The sequence below is a fragment of the Protopterus annectens genome, chromosome 2.part0 (assembly GCF_019279795.1).
Source record: "Protopterus annectens isolate FY-2018-M chromosome 2.part0, PAN1.0, whole genome shotgun sequence".
Classification (NCBI taxonomy): Eukaryota; Metazoa; Chordata; order Ceratodontiformes; family Protopteridae; genus Protopterus; species Protopterus annectens.
In genome coordinates this window covers 1,540,058,616-1,540,084,475 of record NC_056728.1, presented here as the reverse complement: position 1 = coordinate 1,540,084,475, position 25,860 = coordinate 1,540,058,616, and the positions used below count along the sequence as shown (strand labels likewise).

Genomic DNA, 25,860 nt, shown 5'->3' with positions numbered 1-25,860 from the left:
CTAAATCTGCCCCATGGCTTTTAAAAGAAACCAGGCAAAATATCCAACTCAGAAATAAATACTGGAATAAATCTCGTTTAACTAAAAACCAATTAGACCAACAAAACTTCAGACAGCTGAGAAATGAAACTAAAAAAGCTATACTGTCTGACAAAAGAAACTACTACCTACAATTCCAGCAGACTCACCATAATAAACCACAAAAGTTCTGGGCGAGTATTAATTATTACACCAGGTCAATCCATCACACCAAACCCACAAGGCACAGACCAGGAGAATCCCAAGCAGACTGCTAATGCCTTTAATACCTTTTTCACTGAGGCCATTCAAACTCTTGTCAGTCACTTATCTACTCAGAACTTAACTATATCCAACTCTAACCCATCCCCTCCATTTCTCTTCCAACCAGTCCCAACAACATATATTCTTACCCTTATCCAAAAACTGAAACCATGCACTCCTTCATCAGATCATCTACTCGCTGAATATCTGCAAAAGTAAGCCAAATCCATCACCTATCCCATTTCCATTCTCATCAATAGAACCATCAGTGAAGGACACATCCTTAAAATCTGGAAAGTATCCCATATTATCCTCCTTCAGAAGGGTGAGAACTCTATTGAACTTTCCAATTACCGTCCCTTAGCAAAGATCATGGAAAAATGCATCCACAGACAATTGCTAGACCACCTAATCCAAAATAACTTGCTTTCAAACTCTCAACATGGTTTCAGACCTTCCCATAGCACTATTACTGCCCTCCTTTCCTTTACTGTGACTGTATTAACAAAAAACGTAACCTCAATATGCTTTCCTCTGCACTGTTTATAGATCTGTCTAAGGCATTTGATATGGTAAATCACCAGATACTTATAAATATCCTCAAATCCCAGTCACTAGATGTACTAACTATAAAATTGTTCCAGTCCTACTTAGATAACAGACAACAGGCTGTACTTTGGCATAACATTCTATCTACCCATCTGCCCATTAATATTGGTGTTCCTCAAAGGTCCATATTAGGACATCTCCTGTTTTCTTTGTGTATCAACGACCTTCACCTAGCAATCCCCCAAGCTACATGCATACAATATGCAGATGATTCCACACTTATATGCTCAGCCACATCTATATCTGAACTTCACTCCCTTACCCAAAATGTGTTTAACACAGTTGAACAACTGTTTACACAGCGCTGTCTCCTTCTGAACCCCAAAAAACTAAACTCCTCCTTTTTACTCCTACTTGTAAGTCCCCCCCAATAGACTTCACAGTAACATCCAATAATGGTACTCATATCCCCAGATCCAACTACCAAACTACTAGGTATCACCATAGATAACCTTAACTTTGACACCCATATTAACAATACTGTAAAATCTGTTAATAGAAAACTAGGCTCTCTCTACAGGATCAAACCCTTCCTCTTTCCTGCAGCTAGAATAACTGTTGCTCACACCCATCTAATTTCTACTCTCCTCTATGCCTCACCCATATATGCTAATCTCTCTAAAAACAACCTTAATAAAATGGAAAACTCCTACAATAACATAGCCAGATTTGCTACAGGTAACCCTTTCAGAACCCACCACTGTTTTAATCCTAAAGCAGCTAGGATGGCTTGGATTACAAAATCAGCTTAAATTCCACCAATTGACCATTGCTCATAAAACCCTTTACCAATCTACCAATACCCCTATATTATCTACCCTCATTACCCCCTACAACAATCTAAAGACCTTACGATCATCACATAAACTTCTTGTAAATATTTGTAAATCAAACAACAGGGCTAGGGACACTCTTTTCTCTAATACTGTTGGAAAATCCTGGAACCTTCTTCCTAATGAACTTTCTTCTCTTCCCTCTATATCACGCTTTAAAACCAAATTGAAACTTTTCCTCAGAACACACTGGTTGTGCCCCTGTACTATACCTGACTGATCAACTAGCTCTTCTTACTTGGTTCAACCTACCCTCCTCTTCTCAGTAATAAAGTTCCTTTTCTTAATAACAACGTACCTTGTCCTTCTATACTATTAGTTACATCTTCAGAATCTCATTAAGGAGACTACTTTTACTAATATATTGTATAATTTCAGCTCCTACTTTTTCTTTGACTACTTGTATACTAATATATTGTATAATTCAGCTGCCATCTTTTTCTTTATGATGTATTGCAACTACATTTTGTATTGTAATAATTGTATCTGTATATTTTGCAGTGTGTTATGAATGAATGACCTCTTTGATTATTCTCTGTACTGCGCCTGCAACGTTCATTGTATACATGAATTTTTGCATATGTAATTTTGTTTGTTTCCTCGGAGCTTATCTCCCCGGGTCTCTACTGAAAATAGACATATATCCAGATAGACTAGCCCGGTCAGCAAATGCAAAATAAATAAAAAATAGTGCAAGAGTTTGTCTGCCAAGGAGGACTTTTTCCTAACAACTTCAGCAGTGGTCCTGACCTTTTGCTTGACTTATTTCATGCTAACTCCCCCTGATACCGCTGTGTGCAGGAACTTTGTCCATACTTTCCCCACATATGTGAATTAAGAAGGAAGCAATCTGTAAAGCCAAGTCAAGTGTCTGGCAGTATGGTACAGTGAAGATTAATGTTCTGAGCTACTAATGATCTTCGACTTGTAGTCCTCCATCTGAGATGCTAATTGTTTATACTGCGTGACTGTGAGAAATTCACTTAACCAGACTCTGGTCTGTGTTGTAGAAAGACACTTGAACCTAGTGGGTTTATCTTTGTAACAAATAAAAAGTCAATTTAACATTCTTGTTTGTGGATACCTATTTGTGAAAAATATGAAGATGTTCTGCAAGCCAAGTCCTTGCTACAAAAATAAATACTAATAAAAAAGAGAGAGCTATATTTAAACAATAATTAGAAATGAGCTGGAATGTAGTAGTAGTGATTTTGCACCTAAGAAAAGCTGTAAGTTGAGAAATTTTATACTTTGTGGCTTTACTCATTTTCTAGCCCAGAAAACTTTTGCATATCTATCTGCCCCTATTCTGAAACCAGAATTGGGTGGGTGTTTTACATCTCCAGGATGGTTTACAATCAAATTGTTGAAAGTCAGTTACACGACAGGCACCTTCTCGAAGATGGTAGGAGCGACTGTCGGAATGTCGACATTCAAGTGTCTGTCTGTTAATAAGGACGTACACAAGGCAGGGACACAAAGCATGGTTGGCAACAGCAGCTGCCAACATTAATGTCGACAGAACATTGATGTTGCTGTGTCGACCTTTGGACCTACTTACTATTTATGAGTTGAGCATATTGCGTCGAGTAAACCAACGTTCATGGTTGTGAGTTTCAAGCTTTTGATAGTAATCCCTCCAGGACATGTATAAACATTATCAAAATCAGGGTATGCTACTGAAGGCCATTGTGCTTCTAAATATTACTCATATTACTAACGAAAATCCCTTCTATATTGCCTATTAATAACCCATGGGGTGTTTAAACGTGGTCCGAGCATTGTGTCTCAGTGATTAAGATCTGTACCACGCAGTTTCATGGTCTGGGGTTAAATCTTGAGTTGTGATCACTGTGTGTGAATTTTACATGTTCTTCCCATGTCTGCATGGGCTTTCTCTACTCTAATTCCCTCTTTCCTCTATAAAACAGGCTGACTGACTCTCAAGTCTAAACTTTTCATATGTTGTATTTACGTTTGCTCATATATGTTATATTTACCTGTGCTCTTATGACTCACTTTATATCTAAAAGGGTCTAATGACCATTTTACTCGTCTAGTTGACAAATGAATAAAGAAAAAGCATGTTAGTTTCAACCAAACATTTGTGTTTCCAAAACATCTAGATCTTGTTCTTTTTTGGACTGTGAACTTCTGTAAGCAATTCCAAGTATCTCTTTCTGAAAGTAGCTTGTACTGTCAATATTTGCCAAGTTTTGGGTAACTGTAAAAGCAAGCAGGTTACAGTTAGCCCCTTCTCAAGAAAGTGTCTTATAGAGGCTGTTTTGGGCACCTTATGTCAGGTTTTCTTGTTTTAGCTTATTCAGGTGTATATTCAACAGTTTGCTTCTGATATTGCTGATATCTGCATTTTAATAGTACATAGTTCTATCTACCATTCCAGTAACTCTACGTAGCAAACTGTATATTAAAATTTTCCTCTGGGTACTCAGAATGCGGTGACCTCAGAGCAGAGAACATCTTTAGACATTTGTGTGAATTTATAGGGTCTGTGTAAACTTTGCATTGATGTAGCTGTCTCATGTATACTGCTGAAAAATATTCAGAGCCCCAAAGTTTAATCAGGAAGCGAGCACAATTGCATCTTTCTCTCTCTGTCTCAGTCTGGGATTTTGTACTTATTTTTCATTCTGTCTCTGTTCACGGCACATTTCCTCCCAAAGAACAGAGCTTTCTCATAAATATGTTGGAAATCAGGACAGGAAATAAGTACAAAATCCCAGATGTAGCAATTGCATCATGTACACAGACAACTCTCTCCTCCTACCACCCAACACTACAACCTGTGAGAGATGCTCTTATCTAACCAAACTGGAGGTAAAGCTCTCTCCAACCATGACTGAACTTGACAGTCAAGGGGAGAAGGTAAACACTTGCACCACACCACACTCATCACATAGTCCCACTAAACCTACACCACCAAAATCCACACACAGAAACACAAAAACATTCACGGAGGCTCTCATTAATAGTCTGCTCAAGCAACAGAGACCTCCAAAGCAGAAATGCAAGCAACCTCCACCCCCCTCAACACAACCCAAATGACACATAGCCCACAGACTCAGTGTGCCACTCAACCACAGCCCAAGACAACATACCCAACACACTAGTCATAGGTGATCTGTAGTCAGGCACACTGATGTCCCACTCACCAGGCTAAACAAAGAGAAAGTTACTGTCAGCTGCCAGGATCCGCCACATAATGCATGCACTCAGGTCACTCCACAACAAGTACAGATATGACTCTGTCATTGTCCATGTTGGTGTGAACAACCTGAGACGTATCTCACTGGACTACATGAAAAAAGACATGGAAGAGCTCTCTGATCTTGTAGCTCAGGCAGGTATGACCCTAGCCCTGAGTAGCACCCTGCCATCGCCCAGAATGATATTGCAGTACAAGGACAAAATGATTGACTTCGACAATTGGCTAAGCTTCTGGTGTCATTCTAAGAGGAACCAGTATCTCTCTGCCTGGGACAACATGGTCGACAGACCACGATGCTTTGCCAGAGATGGCCTACATCTGTCACCCCTGGGATTCCGGATACTGGCTAAGGCTCTTGCCGCCCCATAGTGATTTTTTTTAGCCAAGGTTCAAATGACAAACTCACCACCATAATACAGGAACAGGCAAGCAAAAACTGAGGATAATGCTGCTCAATGCTAGAAGTCTAAATCTCAAAATGCACTCCCTCGATGCACTCCTTAAAATGGAGAACATTGATATCTGTGCAGTGACTGAGACCTGGTTCAAGGCTCCAGAGAGTACCCTTGCATTACCAGGCTATAACTCATACCACACTTTTCCGCCATCTAACCTGAACCGGAAAACCAAAGGCGGAGGTGAGCCATATTCATTAAGGATATCCACATTTCCAGGCTAGTTGCTCAGCATAATGCATCCGAGGTTATCCAAGTGCAACTAACTCTGGGCAAAACTGCAATCCAAATTGTAGCTTGCAACAGATCCCCCACCATGCCCCAGGATTCCCACTCCTCTTTTCTTGATATACTGGAAAATATTAGGGTTCAACCAAACACCCTAATAATGGGTGATTTCAACTACCCCACCATTAACTGGGGAAAACTACTCATGTATCAGCTCCTTCGCTCAACGCTTTCTGGAATTCATAAATTCCAATGCCCTGGATCAACTTCTCCACACCCCCACCAGGGGCAACAGTATCCTAGACCTAGTCATTACCAACATGAGTGACTGGTGTTCCACATCTGAAGTCAACTCCTTGATGGTCAGATCCGACCATAAGCTAATCACCATAGATATCCACATCCCGCCCCACCCCCCCATTAAGGAAACCATGGTAAAAAAATTCTCCAAAGCCAACTTCATGCTTCTTAAGACAGAAGTGGCAAACTTCATGACACCCATGCAGATGGACACTACAGTTATGACTGCTGAATCCTACACAAATGCGCTCTATAAGCACTTACACGAGTGCATGGATCATGCTGTCCCAAACAGAACCAAGACACTATCCTCCAAAAAAAGGAAGCCAATCTGATGGCCCCCTGCCATAAACAAAACTCTACAACAGAAGGAAGAAACTGTTGCAAAAGAGAGTAAAATCCCATGAGTGAAGGAGCTTCCTGGTCAGCCTCAGTAAGAAGCTGAGATCCATTATAAGATCCTCCAAAGCTAGTTACGAAAATAAATCGCCACTGATTCTAAAGACAACCACAATGCATTCTATAGCTCTGCCAAGTATCTCAACACCCAGATCTACTCTGAGTTACATGCAACACAACAACATGAAAATTACAGAACCAACTGATATTGCCAACATCCTGGCAGATAGGTTCCATGCTAACTTTACCCCCCTCTCACCCCCTAAAGGGTCCATATCTATACAGGAAGAATGCAGTGTCCCTGTAATCACAACTACACAGGTGAAAGCTGCACTCTGTAAAGCCAAAAACACAGCATCCATGGGACCAGACAACATCCCAGGCTGAGTTTTACATGAACTTCAGAAAGAACTGACTCCCCACCTAAGCACCATGTTCATTCATAGCCTCACATCAGGCTTTGTACCCATTGAATGGCACACAGCAACAGTTATCTCACTCCACAAAGGGGGAGCCACCACTGATCCCAGGAACTATCGCCCTATTAGCCTGATGAGCTTGGTCTGCAAGGCCATGGAACGTATCATCATGGAACGCATAAACAAAGACATTGGTAACCTGCAAACTCTGGACCCCAACCAGTTCGGATTTGTGAAAGGCAGATCATGCCTCCTGAACCTGATTGACTTCTTTGAGGCAGTCACCAAAGCCGTAGATGAGGGTAAGGTGGTTTACACATTGTATCTTGATCTCGCCAAGGCTTTCAACACCATCCCCCATTCTGGAATTATAGCTAAACTCACTAAACTAGGTATAAATCCCTACGTCACAAGATGGGTTGCCAACTGGCTCACTGACAGAACCCACACTGTAAAAGTTGCAGACTCCAAATCTGACTTCACACCAGTGACAAGTGGAGTACCACAGGGTTCAGTCCTGGGACCTGTCCTGTTTGGTATCTACTTCTCTGAAGTACAGGCTAACACAGAAGGCCTTTGGCTAAAAAAGTTCACAAATGACTGCAAACTAGGAGCCATAGTTGAGCCCCCAAATGATGTGGACATCCTACAAAAAGGGCCTCACTGAGACAGATGCCTGGTGTCAGAGCCATGGCCTCAAGCTCAATGCCAAAAAATGCATTATCTGCTTTGGTAACTACCACATAGGTGGCAGTCTACTTAATGCCGAATGTGTAATAAGAGACCTTGGGACCCAGGTGAACAGTAGTCTCTCCTTTGATTATCACATTGCCGCAGTAGTCAGGAAATCCTTCTACGTGGCACACCTTATCACAAAAGGGTTTTCATCCAGGAAAAAAGAGGTAATTGTTCCCGTCTACTCGACACTCATTAAAGTACAATGCCCCTTTTGGAATGCACCTCACAAGACATCTGCAGCAGCTGGAAAGGCCACAGAAGTACCTCACAAAGAGGATTACTGACCTCAAACAGATGCCCTACACTGACCATCTCAAAAAACTCCAGCTTTACTCCATAGCATATCACCTACTCCGAGGTGATCTCTTTCTATGTCAAACCCAGAGCTGTTGGACATTCTACACTTAAAGAAATCCCAATCCCTCCGAGCTACATGCTCTAGGGACCTAAACCTTGTCACCACAATAAACAAGACATGCTGGAGGGATAGATTCTTCCCATACTGTGGAACAAGCTACCCATCTATGTCAAGCAAAGTTCCTCATTAACACTCTTTAAGAAAATTCTTGATGAGTGGATGGGAAATAGGAAATACACCTCGGGGATCACTTCTGTGGCTCTGCTTTACAGAGGCACAGAAAAATAACTTTATTGGGCAGCGTAAGCCAGGGAACCTTGTTGGCTAGGCTTACTTAGGCCCTTGGGCCGATAGGTTCATAGGTAGTTATTAGGCTATCTTGTTTTGGAATGGAGCATCTTCAAATAATATATGAACTCTGATCTTTCAGGATCCTGTCAGGCTTTGTGAGTGTCCTAACCTGTAATTTAGTTAAACTACAGCAAACGAACAGTAAATGCTAGCAAATCATTTTAGCTTAGTTGTTTGTACTATTTATTCATTCATTTTCTGATTACCTGTTTAATTTGTTTCAGGACTGCAAGGTAGGCAGAGCCTATCCTGGCACCTAATGGATGCAATGCAGATAAGCAGTTTCTGGATAGTCTGCCACTTTTTTGAGACGGGCTGTACACATACACACTTATGGCATGTACACCTTCATACAGATTGAAAGATTGGCAGTTACTTGTGGGCATGTCTCTGGCATGTGTGAGGAAAGAAGAGCATCCAGTTAAAGCCCATACAGAAAACCAGTTAACTCCACACACAAGTCACACAACTCAATTAGAGCAGCAAGCAGCTGTGCACACATGCATACTGTCTGTGGCAAATGTAATGTCCTTCCTTATGATTATAGGAGCAAGAAATTCAAAGTATTCTCCATATCCTGGAGCTTAAAAGTTCCCAGGGGCATTCATTCATTTACATTTGTGTAAAGGACATAACAAAAAGTACAATTTGACAAGGCCTAAATGATTTTTTCAACACTACATTAGCCATATTGGGAATTATCCACACAGGTTCTGGCCATCACAGCTGCCACCTCCTTAATCAGTTCCATAGGTTCCTAGGTGTTTACTAGGCTAACAACCACAAGGGACTTTTTATGCATAGCCATGCATCCCAAACCTCTGACAAGTTCTGGTACTCTTGATTATTGTAAGCAGGGGCTATTTACAAGCAGGGGCCTGGGAGATGAACCATTTATAGGTTGCCTGTGTCCATTATAGACATAGGTGCCAAGCCAGGGATGAATTTCCTGTTCCCCATCCAATTGTCCAAGTTACAATTGAGGGAGGAACTCTACTTCACATGGATTCGGAGCCTGTTCCAGAGATGTGGTAATCTGTGGGATATATACCTGTCTCTCCAGCAGGTCCTGTTTAAATCACAGGCAAGGTTTTAGTATTTAGAATGGGTAATTCTGTGCTGTTTGTTTTGTGGATATGCAGGAGGTCCATCAGACTGGAGTCTGACAATGCTCTGTATGCCAGGTGTAGATCTCTCCTCAACAGCCTGTAAGAGACACAGAGTACAAGGATAGGGCCTTGAGGTAGTTTGCATAGGACATTTTGCTTGCACCCTGTATTCTTTTATTGAGGAGCCTCTGTGGACATTCCAGTTGTTGGATATGCTTAGTTAGGTACATACCAAAGGGGGCATTATACTCAATGATAGGTTTGATGAATGCTGAATACAGTAGAAGAATGACTTCCTTGGACCTAGATGCCATACCTTTGTTTATAAGTTAAGCAATATAAAATTATTTCCTCACTGCTGTAAACATATGATGGTCTAAGGCTAAATTACTGTCTGTGTGTCCCCAAGTCCCTGACTACTAGGCCAACTCTAAGGGTTGTCGGTATGATAGTTACCAAGGATGGATGACTTCTCAAAGGATGATGATATACATTTCTTGGCATTTAGTTTTAGTCCATGGCTGTGTCATCAATTGTTTGTCTGTGTCAAGGCCTTTCTGGAGAATATTTGAGTCTGTGTAGGATTCAGTGACCGCTCCTAATTTACAGTCATATGCAAATTTAGTCAGCCAGAGACCATTTACATTGGCCTTGACTTCAGAGAAGTAAACGGCAAAAAGGAGCGGTCCAAGGACCAATTCCTGAGGGACTCCACTTGTGACTGGCCTCTTTGTAGAGGTAGACTCCCAATTCTAACTTCTTGGGTCCTGTCTGTGAGCCAGTTGGCTATCCACTGGGTGATATACGAGTTTGTACCTAACCACTTGAGTTTGTCAACAATGCCTGAGTTTTGGTGGTGTCAAATACCTTGGCCAGGTCAAGGTAGGCAGTGTGAACCATTTTACCCCTCATCCATTGCTTTCATGACCTTTACAAGAGAATATAAACTCCTGACCTTTACAAGAGAATCTAAGCTCCTGACCAATTATTTCTCAAATACAGCACTTGCTTGTCTTAGACTATAGTTTCATAATCTCTTGTAAGTTATTCCATTACTTCAGACTGTAATTGTGATGTACTTCCAGGCTGTGATTGAAACTGCTCCATCTTGGATCAGTCCATTACCTCAGTGAGCAAACTTTAATAACTAAGCAAATAAACTTACTGAATAAAGAGGAGGATCAGTTTTACATTTCTTTTTGAAGTGTTTTCACCTGCATATGTGGTTCCTAAAAGTATGAGAGAATAAAGTTCTGATTTATCTTTATTGCAGCCTTACTGTGTTTAGTATTTGAGGTTTAAAAGTTGTTTGATATGTGGTTTCTAGATCTGTTTCTTAATCAGTTGTTCACTGCTAATACAAGTCTTTTCGGCTTCCAGGAAATCTTATACTAAGAGACATGTTCTGAGAGACTGATGGATTTTTTTTATTTGTTTGTTTGTTTGCTTATATATTTGATTCAGGAAAGATGTACTGACATATTCTGGGTTACAGCATAGATGGTGATAGAGTAACTCAGTCATTTGATTGATTTTAACTTTAACTAGTTTTTGATTAAAATGCATGTTTCCACACACTCCGGTTCTGTGTAGTCAAACTATTATCCTGTACAAAACCGTATCAGACATTTCTAGGAGGAGAATGATGCATTCTTTCCTTGAGACCTCTGCTTCAAATTGGAGAAGTTTACATTGTTCATGAAATGCCTCACAAAGAGGATTACCGGCCTCAAACAGATGCCCTACGCACAAAGCTCTGTCAAACCCAGAGCTTTTAGACATGCTGCACTTAAAGAAATCCCAATCCCTACGAGCTACACGATATAGGCCCAATAGCTTAGTACCTACCTATGAACCTATGTAAGTACTTCCTAAGAAAATGTTTCTTCAAAAGATTTGTCGTTTGGAAAACTACTTCGTAGTGGAAGTTAGTTCAACAAAGCGAAACTTGGAAACAAAAGCTTCCCTGACATTTGAACTATACATAGCCTTATAGCGATAACTTTTTATCTGAACTATATCTAGCCTTTCAAAGAAATAGGGTTTCTATAAGAGTGAATCCTGAGTTTTCAAAATAACTTCATTCAGCAATCTTAACCATTGTCTGCTTACTTCGTGATATCTTTCTTGATTAGTTTGTTAGAAGTGAGCAGATTACGTACCTTTGATTTGCCCTGTCAGGTACATTATGACTTAGAGTGAGTCTCTGACAAAAAAAAAAAAAAAAAAAACCTACATTGGTTTATTTCCTTTGCCAGTGGTGAAAAAGGGAAGATTGCAGATATGACTTTCTGAACAGTTTTCTATTGCATTACCTGAATTCATCAGACCTGTAGTTTTCATTTGAATTTGTGATCAGAGATTATTCTGTCAGGTCCTTTTCAATGTCATGTGCCATGTAGTCTGTGCACTTGTTCATGAACATTGAAGGTTAGACCTCGCATTGAAAACTGAGATTTTCTTTGGCACAGAAATATTTAAGGGGATCCTCTTATAATGGTTCCACTAACTATGTATTCTGCTACTTTTAGGATCTGGTCCTCTAAGTCCTTGGAATGATATCCTGTTAGTGATTCCTGCTGCAAGAGCTGAAGAAGTTGCATATTATTTTTTTTTCCATGTTGAAGATGTGCATATATGCATTTGTTATTATCCTTGCTGCAGAATGGTACCCCAGCCTTCTTTCATCTTTGTCTTGTGTTATAAACATTTGTTGTAGGAAGTTGTATGTGGCAGAGAAAAAATTCTGTCTTGTTTTATACTTCCATTATTTCTTACTGTATTGTTTTGTATGGTGCTTACTGAAAAGTCTTTGAGTGACAGTAGGGTGATGATGGTCCAGTTTTTTTATTTAGACGATCTACCCTTGATGATAGCAGGGTGGCCGCAGTGGTGTAGCAGTTAGCGTTGTCGCCTCACAGCAAGAGGCTCTCCGGTTCGATCCTCAGCTGGGGTGCCTTCTGTGCGGAGTCTGCATGTCCTCCCTGTGGTCATGTGGGTTTCCTCTGGGTGCTCCGGTTTCCTCCCACATCCCAAAGACATGCTGTAGGTGGATTGGACACTCTAAATTGGCTCTAGGTGTGAGTGCATGTGTGTGTGTGTGCCTTCTGTGGAAGGTTGGGCGAGCGGCTGGCAACTCGACACTGTAAAACTACACTGCCAATCATGAGCAAACAAGATGATCTGCTGTGGCGACCCCCTAACCAGGAAAAGCCGAAAGAAGAAGACCCTTGATGATAGCACCTTGGGCATTTTCAGGTAAACAGCTGAGAACATGATTGATTTGTAGCATCAGTGTGCAACACTTTCTCAGTGATAGCTGCTGCCATGTGTCTTAAATATTTACTGTCACGCAGAGCAATTCACATTACTGCACTTTCCACAGAATTGCAGAAACAAGGGTCTAGCACTTAATTTGTTAGCTAAGTAGTTGGAGCAGTGATGTAGAAAATTATGACTAATTCGCTCAAGTGCTTCCATTGCTTTTTGCTTATTTTTCCATTCTGACATTTGTATTTAGAGTAGGGAATAATACTTTAACTATATGAAAAATAGCCAAAACAATAGGGCTGGTTCTTGTTTTCATGTTACTTCGAAAGGAACATATTAGTTTCACACCATCTGCAACAACCATTGGTCTTAGTGTGCTTCAGGCTGTAGCCTTAAAATTAATCCATTTTCTTCAAGCAAACATCATACAGTGAGTGGTCTGTAAATAAATTTTACTTGAAGAAAACCTAGAGTCTTTAAACATTGTTTTATTTTCCTTTTTTTCATATCCATAATCACAATATTAACCTTAAACTACAGGAAAATAAATCATTTGTATGACATGGTGTTGTGTTCCTGTTCATTTTAGAGATCACATGGCTGCACTGCCACAGAAGTCTCGTAGCTCATGATGCAGTACATAACCTGTTCTTAGAGCTTGTGACCGTCCTTTTTCCAGGCTAAAATAAAAAACATCCCTTAGCTTAAGTTGCTTTGTTTTGTTACCCTCCTACCATTGTTCTTCTTCAATTTCTTGGTTGACATGTTATGCTTGGCCTTTTGAATTGTCTGGGAGGTCCAGTAAACTTAAGAGTTTTTGTCCCATTAGAGTCTGTTTTTAACAGTACCAAACTGCTCTGTGCTATTTTTCCATACAACATATGGCAAGAGGATAGTCCAAACAGTCCATCTGAAGATTTTGAAAGGTCTAACAAAAATGTGTCTTCTTTTTGTTGAAAGTTAACCCATTATGTTTCAGTGTAATGTGAATTTTCTGTCCACCAATAAGATCCTGCTTACATATACCCATAATTTCTCAGCTACTAATTACACTATGATATTGCTAGTAAATTGTTTTGAAAAATGAATGACAAAATTCCTTTAATGTGTCCATAAATTTCATATGTTAACTAGAGCTAAAATGGTTCCTGGTTCGGTAATGATTGCACATTTGAGAATAGAATTTGTTTTACTTTCAGAAATAAACATTTATGGTGCATTCTGTTCCAGTTTATTTATGAGATAGGTAGTTTGTGGAAAGGAATTATAACAGACACTTCTCTGCTGGGAAAGTTAGAAATCCCAGTTTGTGCTGCTGTTCCAGGCTTGGAAAATCAAGGGAACAAGAGTGGCACAGAGAACTAAGGGGAGAAGCTTCCTGTACGGCTTACTTAAAAAAAATGTGGAAAATTCCTCTTGTTGAATAGTAGCTTAAAGAAATGCTAGGTTCTGTGGATGTTGAGGCAAAGCAGGATAGATTAACAGCGAAACCAAAGAAGTCAGTACCGCAGGACATTAAAGCACCACTTGTGGCAGATTCATGATTTCCAAGTTCAAAGACATGTGCCCTTTTTATATTCAGATTGTAGTTTTTCATAGCCAAACTACAGTTTTGATCATAAAGCACAGAACTCCATTTTTTCAAGCCCTTTTTTCCACCCAGATGGAAAAACTAACCATCACCCCCTCCACCCTTAAAAATGCACACATTAATGCTAGCTGGTATACTCCTGTCTAAGGTTTGTTTGTTTATTGATTTGTTTAATGTTTGTTAAGGAGGTAAGTGCACTGGTCATAGAATCCTTTTCAGCCATGATCTGGGCCATCAGGCAACTACTAAGCATAATACTGAATTTATACACATAATGCAACATTGGTTTAAAGTACAGAAAAAATATGGGATTGAGTATATAGGTTTATAGGTAGGTACTAGGCTATTAGCCCTAGGGCCTATATAAGCCTAGCCAAAATGGTACCCTGGCTTTCGCCATCCAAGGAAATTATTTTCCTGTGCCCCTGTCCAGCAGAGCCACAGAAGTGATCCCCGGGGTGAATTTTCTATTTCCCATCCAATCATCAAGATTTTTCTTGAAGAGTGCTAATGAGGAGCTCTGTTTGACATAGATAGGTAGTCTGTTCCAGAGTATGGGAAGTCTCTGGAAAAGGAATCTATCCCTCCAGCATGTTCTGTTTATTGTGGTGACAAGGTTTAGGTCCCTAGAGCATGTAGCTCGGAGGGATTGGGATTTCTTTAAGTGGAGCATGTCCAACAGCTCTGGGTTTGACATAGCTTTGTGTGTTAGGAAGAGATCACCTCTGAGTAGGCGATATGCGACGGAGTAAAGCTGGAGTTTTTTTAGATGGTCTGCGTAGGGCATCTGTTTGAGGCCAGTAATCCTCTTTGTGACGTATTTCTGTGGCCTTTCCAGTTGTTGTAGATGTCTTGTGAGATGCATACCAAAAGGGGCATTGTACTCTATAATGGGTCTAATGAGTGATGAGTAGAGGGGAACAATGACCTCTCTTTTTTCTGGATGAGAAATTTTTTGTGATGAGGTGAGCCACGTAGAAGGATTTCCTGACCACTGTGGCGATGTGATTATCAAAGGAGACTACTGTCCATCTGTGTTCCAAGGTCTCTTATCACAGTTTCAGCGTTAAGTAGACTACCACTTATGTGGTAGTTCATGGGTGCAGAGTTTTTACAAAAGGGGATGACAGTACACTTTTTGGCATTGAGCTTCAGGCCATGGCTTTGACACCAGGCATCTGTCTCAGTGAGGCCCTTTTGTAGTATGTCCACATCATTAGGAGTTTCGATTATGGCTCCTAGTTTGCAGTCATCTGCAAACTTTGTTAGCCAAAGAACTTCTGTGTTAGCCTTTACTTCAGAGAAGTAGATACCAAACAGGAGAGGACCCAGGGCTGAACCCTGTGGTACTCCACTTGTCACTGGTCTGAAGTCGGATTTGGAGTCTGCTACTTTCAAAGTGTGGGTTCTGTCCATGAGCCAGTTGGCAACCCATCTTGTGACATAGGGATTTATACCTAGTTTAGTGAGTTTATCTATAATTCCAGAGTGGGATATGGTGTCGAAAGCCTTGGTGAGATCTAGATAAGCTGTGTGAACCACCTTACCCTCATCTATGTCTTTGGTGACTGCTTCAAAGAAGTCAATCAGGTTTAGGAGGCATGGTCTGCCTTTTACAAACCCGAACTGGGTAGGGTGCAGAGTTTGTAGATTACCATTGTCTTTGTTTGTGAGTTCCATGATGATACGTTCCATGGACTTGCAGACCAGGCTCGTCAGGCTAATGGGGCGGTAGTTCCCGGGGTCTGTCATGGCTCCCATTTTGTGGAGTGGGATAACCATCGCGGTCCACCATTCGGTGGGCACAAAGCCTGAGGTGAGAATATAATTGAACGTGGTACTTGGGTAGGGGGCCAGTTCATTCTGTAGTTCGTGTTGAACGCAGCCTGGGATATTGTCAGGTCCCATGGATGCTGTGTTCTTGGCTTTGGAGAGTGTGTTTTTTTACCTGTGCAGCCATGATTACAGGAACTTTGCTTTCTTCCAGTATAGAGATGGGCCCTCTAGGGGGTGAGAGGGGGGTGAAGTTAGTTCTGAACCTATCTGCCAGGATGTTGGCAATATCAGTTGGTTCTGTGTATTTACTGCCATTCTGCTGCAACTCAGAGCAGATCTGAGTTTTGCCATTGAGATTCTTGACATAGCTATAGAATTCTTTGTAGTTGTCTTTAGAGTCAGTGGCAATTTTGTTTTCGTAACTAGCTTTGGAGGATTTTATGAGGAATCTCAGCTTTTTACTGAGGTTGACCGGGGAGTTCCTCCAGTCATGGGATTTTTTTTTTTTTTTTTGCAACAGTTTCTTTCTTCTGTTGTAGAGTTTGTTTATGGCAGAGGACCACAAGATTGGCTTCCTTTTTTTGGAGGATAGCACCTTGGTTCTATTAGGGATAGTATGATCCATGCACTAGTGTAAGTTCTTATAAAGTGCATTTGTGTAGGATTCAGCAGTCGTACCTCTATTGTCCATCTGCATGGGTGTCATGAAGTTTGCCACTTCTGTCTTAAGAAGTGTGAAGTTGGCTTTGGAGAAGTTTTTTATGGTGATTTCCCTAATTGGGGGTGGGGGCGGGATGTGGATGTCTAAGGTGATTAGCTTGTGATCAGATCTGACCAACGAGGAATTGACCTCTGGTGTGGAACACCAGTTGCCCATGTTGGTAATGACCAGGACTAGGATATTGCTGCCCCTGGTAGGGGTGTGAATAAGTTGATCCAAGGCATTGGAATTTATGAATTCCAGAAAACATTGAGCAAAAGACTTGGTACATGAGTAGTTTTCCCAGTTAATGGTGGATAGTTGAAATCACCCATTATTAGGGTGTTGGGTTGTACCCTAATACTTTCAAGTGTATCCAGAAATGAGGAATGGGAATCCTGGGGCATGGTTGGGGGGTCTGTAGCAAGCTACAATTTGGATTGCGGTCTTTCCCAGAGTTAGTTGCACTTGGATAATCTCAGATGCATTATGCTGTGCAACTAGCCTGGAGGTGTGGATATCCGTAATGAATATGGACACGCCTCCACCTTTAGTGCTTTGTTCCGGGTTAGGTGGCCGAAAGGTGTGGTATGAATTATAGTCTGGTAATGCAGGGGTGCTCTCTGGAGCTTTGAACCAGGTCTCAGTCACTGCACAGATGTCGATGTACTCCATTTCAAGGAGTGCCTCGAGTGAGTGCATTTTGAGGTTTAGACTTCTAGCATTGAGTAGCATTACCCTCAGATGTGTCATTTGAGCCTTGCCTAAAAAAGGCACTATAGGGGTGGCAAGAGCCTTAGCCAGTATCCGGAATCCCAAGGGTGACAGGTTCAGGCCATCTCTGGCAAAGCATCGTGGTCTGTCGATCATGTCGTCCCAGGCAGACAAATACTGGATCCCCTTAGAAATGACACCAGAAGCTTAGCCAATTGTTGAAGTCAATCATTTTGTCCTTGTACTGTGGTATCATTCTGGGTGATTCACATTCAGGCTAATAAAATGTATGTTAAACATATAGATTCATAGGTATATACTAGGCTAACAACCATCAGGGCCTTTATAATCCTAGCCGTGCAATCCAACCCAGTTGTGTCCCAATATATTATGGGTGTTTATTAGGAGGGAGTATGTTAGTTAGCAAGCTTCTAGAGGTTATGTGGGAGGGGGCGTGTTAGTTCTGGCATTATTGCCTGCCTTTGTCTCTCAGACATGGGGGCCAGACCCGAGCTGAATTTCTGATTTCCCAATAGAATTAATTGTAGCATGTAATTAACAGTAGAAAGGATGTCGACAGTGCAGTAGGTATTTACAGAGAATAGACGTTTACCCCAATTATGCTAATTTCTTTTTACACCTTTCCAATAGATTTATTAGAAAATTAGTTCACTGTAGTAGTAACAGTCGGAGATAAAGAATCAGGTCAGGTATGTTAAAGAAGACTTCTTTATCCAGCATCTAGGTAGTAGTTGCATTTGTTTCCGTTAAGTAAATGGGAATGTAGAATCTTCTTGAAGGATGCACGATTCATCTGTCAGTTTCATTTCTTCAGGTAAGGAGCTCCAAAAGGTGGAACCCATTTAAAGAAGGATTATTCACAAGTAGCCAGAGTGAAGGGGATCCTTGATAAAAGAAGGCAGTTAAAATTTTGTGTGTGAGGGGCTTTTGATGCACAATCTATTGAGTAAAGGAGAACAATATTTTAAAGTGACAACTTGGAAGGTAAGAGTTTTAAGGAGGATGGATAACCTCTTTCTAACTGGAAGCCATTTGCCTCTATCGAGAATGATGATACGTTTTGCCGAAAAGGTTAATGAATTCAAGTATGTGTTTTTCTGCATATTGTAGGTGGGTAGTATTTTGGGATGTACCAAGGGCAATGATTGGCAGTCCATATTCAAGCCCTAGAAGTAACACATTAATGGGTATTCCTTTGGGTCTCGACATTTAGAAGGTGCAAGTTTATGCGTAAATGTTTTAGTGGAACTATGACTTTAAGAATTAGGGTATCAGTATACTTATGAAAATTGAGGTCTTTGCTAAAAAAAGAAACCAAGATACTTTTGTTCAGTAACTTATAGCAGAGGGTTTCCAGAGGGATCTGTAATTGCAGACGTTTGGGAGTACTTGAGTTTTTGGTGAGTTCCAAATAGCATTCTCTTAACTTTTATGAACTCGTAGTTTATCAGAATGAAGCCAATTCCAGATGGTCATAAACTCATTCTGAAGTTCATTTTGTAAAATAGAGATGTTTGTATTGCCTTTAAAGAGGCTAGTTTTATCTGTATTATCATGTACATGTAGTATTCAATTGATGTGTGGGAGGCTCCAGTGAAGATCATTTAAGAAAAGTGAAGAGAAGTTGTCCCAGAACAGATCCTTGTACAACAGCTTTGTAAGATGTACCTGAGTGAGGGGTGGTATTAGGTCCAGGAAGTGTGAAGGTACAACTGGAGAAATAGTTATTAAACCACTACAAAACTTCATTAGAGAAGTTTGTTTCACTTGATTTTGAAGCAAAAGTGATCAACATTATCAAAGGTGTTTGTTTGTTAGACTAAGGAAGACTGTTCCAGATATTTTGCTATTCTCCAGGTTAGAGTAGATCTGATCAGTGAGAGAGAAAATAGCTGCAGTGGTACTAATGTTATGGTGGAAACCATTATGTCTGTTATTGAAAATGTCATATTTACTGATGAAATCAAGATATTTGTAAGTATTTTTTACAAGAATCTTAGCGATGGGATGGTAGTCAGTGCCTAAGGTGTAAGGGTGGGGAGAGTGGTATGATAATGGCGTGTTTAAAAGTGTAAGGGAAGATATTGGTAGTGAGAGTTAGGTTGAACAAAAAAGGCAAATGTTTATTAAGCAGACTACTTCCCAGCCTAATGATGTCTATGTGGATACAGTAGAAGGAAGTTTGATAGCAACAGTCTGTTTCTTTGAGAAGTTTCTAAACTTCAGATTTAGTGATGACATTAAAATGAAAGTGAAGGTGTTGTAGTTAACTTTTTGGGGGAGTAGAATGTGAAGGATTGATAAATAAGGGATTGTTTGTCTGAGGTGGATTGCTGATGTTGCCCTTAAGTTCACTGAGTAGGAAAGCTTGTGGGGTTGATTTGGGGGAAGACATAAGTGGTAGTTAGTTTTTTTTTTTTTCAGTTGTCCATTATTGCATAGGACAGTGTAGTGTAGACCTTTGAATCTTCATGCATTGTTCTTTGCCATATATTCCCTTCATCTTTCTTTCTAATAGTTTCCTCCATTTTTGCAATAAAATATATAGTTTGCCATGATCATGGAGACCGTGGAATGTTTCATCTTTGTTTTTGTCAGTCTTTTCCACTAACTCAAGTAATATAATTTGGCAAAAACATTCAGGGAGATGGGTTCCCTGGATTGCGATGATGGAATTCATGCAGTTTAAGGTTTCTTTTGGGAAATAAATTAAAAATGGATAGAGGTATTTTGTATTGTGATGATGGATGTAAATGTTTGTCAGTACAAGCAGTTCCAGACAAAGTAATGTTGCCTTTTTTATCTTTCAGACTAACAAGAAAAAAACTAGTCTTCCTAACCTTTTTAATTTAGTAACTTCGAAAAAGAATCTTTCAGAGAAGGAGACTGAAGAAATGTTCCATGCTATCAAGTAAGTATTTACAGCGATTGTTTTCTTTGTAAATACATTGCTCTTCACTTATAAAAAATATACTGTCAACTATAAACATTGATCAAGTTATATTTCCATATTAATATTCTACAAAACAAGATTTTTGTTTATGGCTATTTAACATTCATCTATGCAGTTGTGTATGTGTGAGTAAATACACGTGATTTTACACAGGTGCACAGAGTCTGTGTTTGTATATGTATACAAAAGTACAAACATGTATATATATATATATACATAACATACTCACACACATACAAGGGAATGAGGGAACCAAATATAGTCTGATCTAATTTTAGGTATCTGTTTGACAGATGGTCAACAGGTGTGCAAGATAGCACATGCTTTGGGATGGGAGATATGACCATTCCACGATATTGTGTTATCTCTGATTTAGTATGTACAGTGGATGAGCAGCCGCAGTGGTGCAGCGGTTAGCGTTGCCGTCTCACAGCAAGAGGTTCTCCAGTTCGATCCTTGGCTGGGGTGCCTTCTATGTGGAATCTGCATGTCCTCCCTATGGTCGCGTGGGTTTCCTCTGGGTGCTTCGGTTTCCTCCCACATCCCAAAGACATGCTGTAGGTGGATTTGACACTTTAAATTGGCCCTAGGCTTGAGTGCGTGCATGTGTGTGCCTTCTGTGGAAGGTTGGGCGCCGGTCTGGCAACGCGACACCATAAAACTCCACTGCCAATCATGAGCGGACAGGTAATCTGCTGTGGTAACCCCTAACTGGGAAAAAGCCGAAAGAAGTATGTACAGTAGATATAAAAAGTTTACACATCCCTGTTAAAATGCCAGGTTTTTGCAATATAAAAAAATGAGACCACAATAAATCATTTCAAAACTTTTCACACCTTTAATGTGACCTATAACCTGTACAATTCAATTGAAAAACAAATCTCTTAGGGGAAAAATATAAAAAATAAAAAACGTACAATACGCTGGTTGCATAAGTGTGCACACCCTTAAACTAATACTTTGTTGAAGCACCTTTTGATTTAATTACAGCATTCAGTCTTCTTGGATACATGCCTGCCATCAGTTAGAGTCTCTAACCCCAAATAAAGTTCAGCTGTCTTAGTAGGATTTTCCTGACATTTACTCAGTTGCCTGCTACAGCAAAAAGCCATGGTTCGCAGAGAGCTTACAAAGCATCCAAGGGATATCATTGTTGAAAGGTATCAGTCAGGAGAAGGGTACAAAAAAATTTCCACAGCATTGGATATACCATGGAACACAGTGAAGACAGTCATCGAAAAGTGGAGAAAATATGGGACAACAGTGACGTTGCAAAGAACTGGACATCGCTTCAAAATTGATGAAAAGACAAGACGAATACTGGTTGATGAGGCTGCCAAGAGACCTAGAGCAGCAGTGATGGAGCTGCAGGAATTTCTGGCAAGTACTGGTTGTGTACTACATGTGTCAACAATCTCCCATATTCTCCATATATCTGGACTATGGGGTAGGGTTGCAAGACGGAAGCCTTTTTTTACACAGAAAAACATCCAGGCCCAGCTAAATTTTGCAAAACAATATATCAAGTCTCCCAAAAACATGTGGGAAAGTGTGTTATGGTCTGATGAAACCAAGGCTGAACTTTTTGGCCACAATTCCAAAAGGTATGTTTGGCGCAAAAACAACACTTAGCATCACCAGAAGAGCACCATCCCCACGGTGAAGCACGGTGGTGACAGTATATTGGGGTTGCTTTTCTACAGCTGGAACTGGGGCTTTAGTCAAGGTGGAGGGAATTAAGAACAGTTCCAAATACCAGTCACTTGGCCCAAAACCTCCAGACTTCTGCTAGAAAGCTAAAGATGAAGAGAAATTTCACCTTTCAACATGACAATGAGCCCAAGCATACATCCAAATCAACAAAAGAATGGCTTCACCAGAAGAAAATTAAAGATGTTATGTTGTCCCTTTCTCACCTTTCTTTCTTTCTGTTTGGGTTTGGAGCCGAACTCTGCTTTGACTCGGCCACATACTATAGCTCGAAAAGTCTTTATTGGCTCGAGGCCAACCTCTATCACAACATGCCTAGCGGTACCTACCCAGATCTCGTTTGCCGCTTGCAGCGTTGTGATTGTCTTCTGCTGGCTCAGGCTAAGTAGTTTTTTTCATGTGCTAAATTGTGAATATTGTGACAGTTTTCGGATAGCTTTTTGTATACCGTAGCTTTAGTCTAACTTTCCTTATATTCTTCTACTCCTTCAGTTGTTTGTTGTTGCTTTTGTTGTGGCCGTCTTTTCCGTGGGCCTACCTTACCTTAGTGATCCTCGTCGGCAGCCCGTTTAAGTTAGAGGGCTTTTCCCTTTTTTCCTGTCCCTCCTTTCTGTTTAAAGGAGAAGCCGTTTTAGTTGGAGGCTCTTCTTTCCTTAGGGGATGTAGCCGTATAACTTACAGGCTACCTCCTCTTTCCTTCTCTTGTTAAAAAAAAAAAAAAAAAGTTGTGTTTGTTGTCAATTAAGTGTGTTAGCTGTATTATGTTTTCAGATACTTTACAATGTCCAAGGAACCAGGACCATCAGGGTTTAAAAAATGCGACTCGTGTTGCCAAAAAATGTTTCTTACGGGCGGGCACACGAGTTGCGTGTACTGTTTACGGGCTGTTCACCTGCAGGACTCATGTTCCATCTGTCATGGCTTTAGTGCACAAGTCCTGCAGGAGAGACGAAGCAAGCTTATTCTACGAGGTTTACTAAAAACCCCTTTTGAAGCTGCGTCTGGAGAAACTCAGCCTGCAAAAAAACAGGACGATAAACCTGCATCTTCGTTGGCTCCATCCTTGGTGCTGACCAAATCTAAAGACAAGTCTTCCGAACCTTCAGAGAGGACAGTTGGCTCAAAGACTCTCTCTCCAGCGGCTCCATCAGCGGTCTCGGAGCCATCCCAGACTCACAAAAGATCTAGGACCTCTTCCTTGGAGCCGGTGAGATCTGTTCCACAGTCTTCCATTTTACAATCTGTGGCAGGTAGTCACCGGTCTTCTGCACACTCCTCTCAGTCATCCATGAGCCTTTCCGATGATGACGTGGAGAGGGTTGTGAAGAGGCTGCTCAAAACACCAGTATTTGCAAAATTGTTGTTGAGCCCAGCCCAGAAGATAGTAGTGCCATCTGCCCAGCCAGTCTTTTCATCGATTCCTCCTCCGACTGCATCCAGTTCGGAGCCGGAGTGCATGGAAGTCATGGTGGAGCCATAGTTTCCGACAACCCTAGGTTTGTCAGTTCCGACTGCCGCTCCGATCTCCTCGATACCTCGGTCTGTCAAGGGATCTGGGGGCCGATGCTCTCTCATCAGTTGCATCAGACCCTTGTCTGACCCCCCCTCTCCCTCTTTGTGCTTTGGTGCAGGTGAGCTCTGCTCCTACATCAGCCTCGGAGCCATCACCCTCGGTTCAGAGGAGGTCTTCAGGTTCTTCGGAAGCAGAGTCTCTCTCCGTCTGCGACAGCGGTGCCTTTGAGGTGATGAGGAGTGTGCTGTATGCTGAGACCACTCCACCCTCAGCTCCATTGGCTCCTTTCTCTTCTGTACCGGTGTCTGCCTCAGAACCTCCCCTCTACCCTAAGCATAGGGAACCTATGCTTCAGGATGCCCCATTGGGTGACCCCACCTCTTCCAAAACCTCCCCTGAGCATGTCTCAGAGGAGGTTCCTCAGAAGAAAAAGTGCAAGAGGAAGCATTTGGACTCCTCTGGGTCAGTCACCTCAGACACAGACTTGGAGGAGTCAGAAGGGTCCCCACAGTTCTCCTCTGAGGATCTGTTTTTCAGACATCCTGGAAGTCCCTTGCCCCTTCTGAGAATGAGTCCATGTACTTGGACGCTTTTGGTTCCTGACCCTCCACTTCTTGGGTGTCTCCTCCTTTTGACCCACTTTTAGCTGTAGTGAGTGGAAAGGCTTGGAGATCTCCAGAAACCATGGCACCAGTTCCTCAGAGGCCCAATAAATTTATAACTGCCCCTGAAGATAAACCATTTCTTTCAAAAGGAGTGCCTGTTGATGCTATGGTATTTGCAGCAGCCACCAAGAAGGAACTTGCAGAAACTTCCTCTTCTGTCCATCTGCCTAACAAGGAGTCTCGGATGATGGACAGGTATGGGAAGCATATGTTTTCATCAGCAGTCTTTACACTCAGGTCACTGAACTACTTATCACACTTTACAAGACTTCAGAGGGATCTCCTTAAGGAGTTAGGCGATACCCTTAAAGATCCTACAGCTAAGGGAGCAGTGAACAAGATGGCTAACCAGCTTGCGACCTTGACCTCAGTCGTTAACTCCTCCATGTGCCTGATTTCTTACGCAGCAGATGGAGCAAGTTGGGCTGCAGGCACAGGAGTTGCTTTGTGGAGACACTCCTGGATGCGCCTATGTCAATTTGCAGAGCCCTTCAAGTCCTTCTTTACAAACACCCCCTTTAATGGCTCTTCTTTGTTCGGGCCTCAAGTAAAAGAGACTCTTACCAGGTGTGAACGAGATGGCAAATCTCTCTCTGCCATGGGAGTACATTTTTCCACTCCATCCAGACCTTACCCCAAAGGTCAAAAGAGTGGTAAGATGTGGTTCTGGAAATCCCAGGAAGCTTCGCCTGATAGACATGGAGAAAATTCACCCAGGGACAGAGGGGAAATAATGGGAGACGCTGGTCTCGCAGCAGGGGTGGTCCACAGCAGGGCAACAGGGATACTTTCTCTGCTAGGCCCTTCCAGCACCCCTGATGGGTTGCCCGACTGTCCACCTATGGAGGCAGTCAGGGACAGATTATCACTGTACCCAAAAGCCTGGCAGACGATAACAGAAGATGCATGGGTACGGTCCATAATATCCAGGGCTGACAAAATTCCCTTCTCCCAAACACCTTTCTAAAGAGCACAACGATCGATCCCAGATGTTCCACCCAGTCTTCGGGATCAGGCAAACCTAGAAGTATGAAGGTTGCTACAAAAAGGGCCATCCAGGAAGTCCCCACAGACCAAATCGAATCCGGATCTTACTCAAGGTTCTTTTTAGTTCTAGAAAAGACAGGGGACTGGAGGCCCATTTTGGATCTCAGCAGACTAAACAAATCAATAAAGAAAAACAAGTTCTGGATGGTGACACTGCAGTCCATTCTCTCCTTTTTGGGTCAGGACAATTAGATGTGCTCTATCGATCTCCAGGATGTGTACTACTATGTAAAAATGGACAGGTGATCCAGGAGATATCTACGCTTCTGGCTGAGAGCCAGCCATGATCAGTTCAGAGCTCTGCCCTTTGGTCTCACCACAGCCCTCAGGGTGTTCACCAAATGCATGGCAGTAGTTATGGCTCAACTGAGGCATCTAGGATTACAGGTGTTTCCATATCTAGATGACTGGCTCCTTACTGCCACCACCAAGCATCACCTGATACAAACACGGGAACACACGTTTCACACTTATGCGCAACTAGGCATCACCATAAATTACGAAAAATCTACCTTGTTGCCTTGTCAGTGTATTATATTTATAGGAGCAGAATTAAATAAGAGAGACATGATAGTGAAGCTTCCTCAAAA

General features: G+C 41.6%; 1 protein-coding gene across 2 annotated transcripts in view; it reads left to right on the top strand.

The window, feature by feature from the left end:
- The window catches only part of INTU (inturned planar cell polarity protein), a 1,478,455-nt gene that overhangs the window by 1,208,466 nt on the left and 244,129 nt on the right, over window positions 1-25,860 (top strand). For both annotated transcript variants that reach the window (XM_044061672.1, XM_044061671.1), the window contains exon 13: window positions 20,193-20,293. In XM_044061672.1, the coding sequence (XP_043917607.1) occupies window positions 20,193-20,293 (101 nt within the window). The remainder of the gene's footprint in view (window positions 1-20,192; window positions 20,294-25,860) is intronic.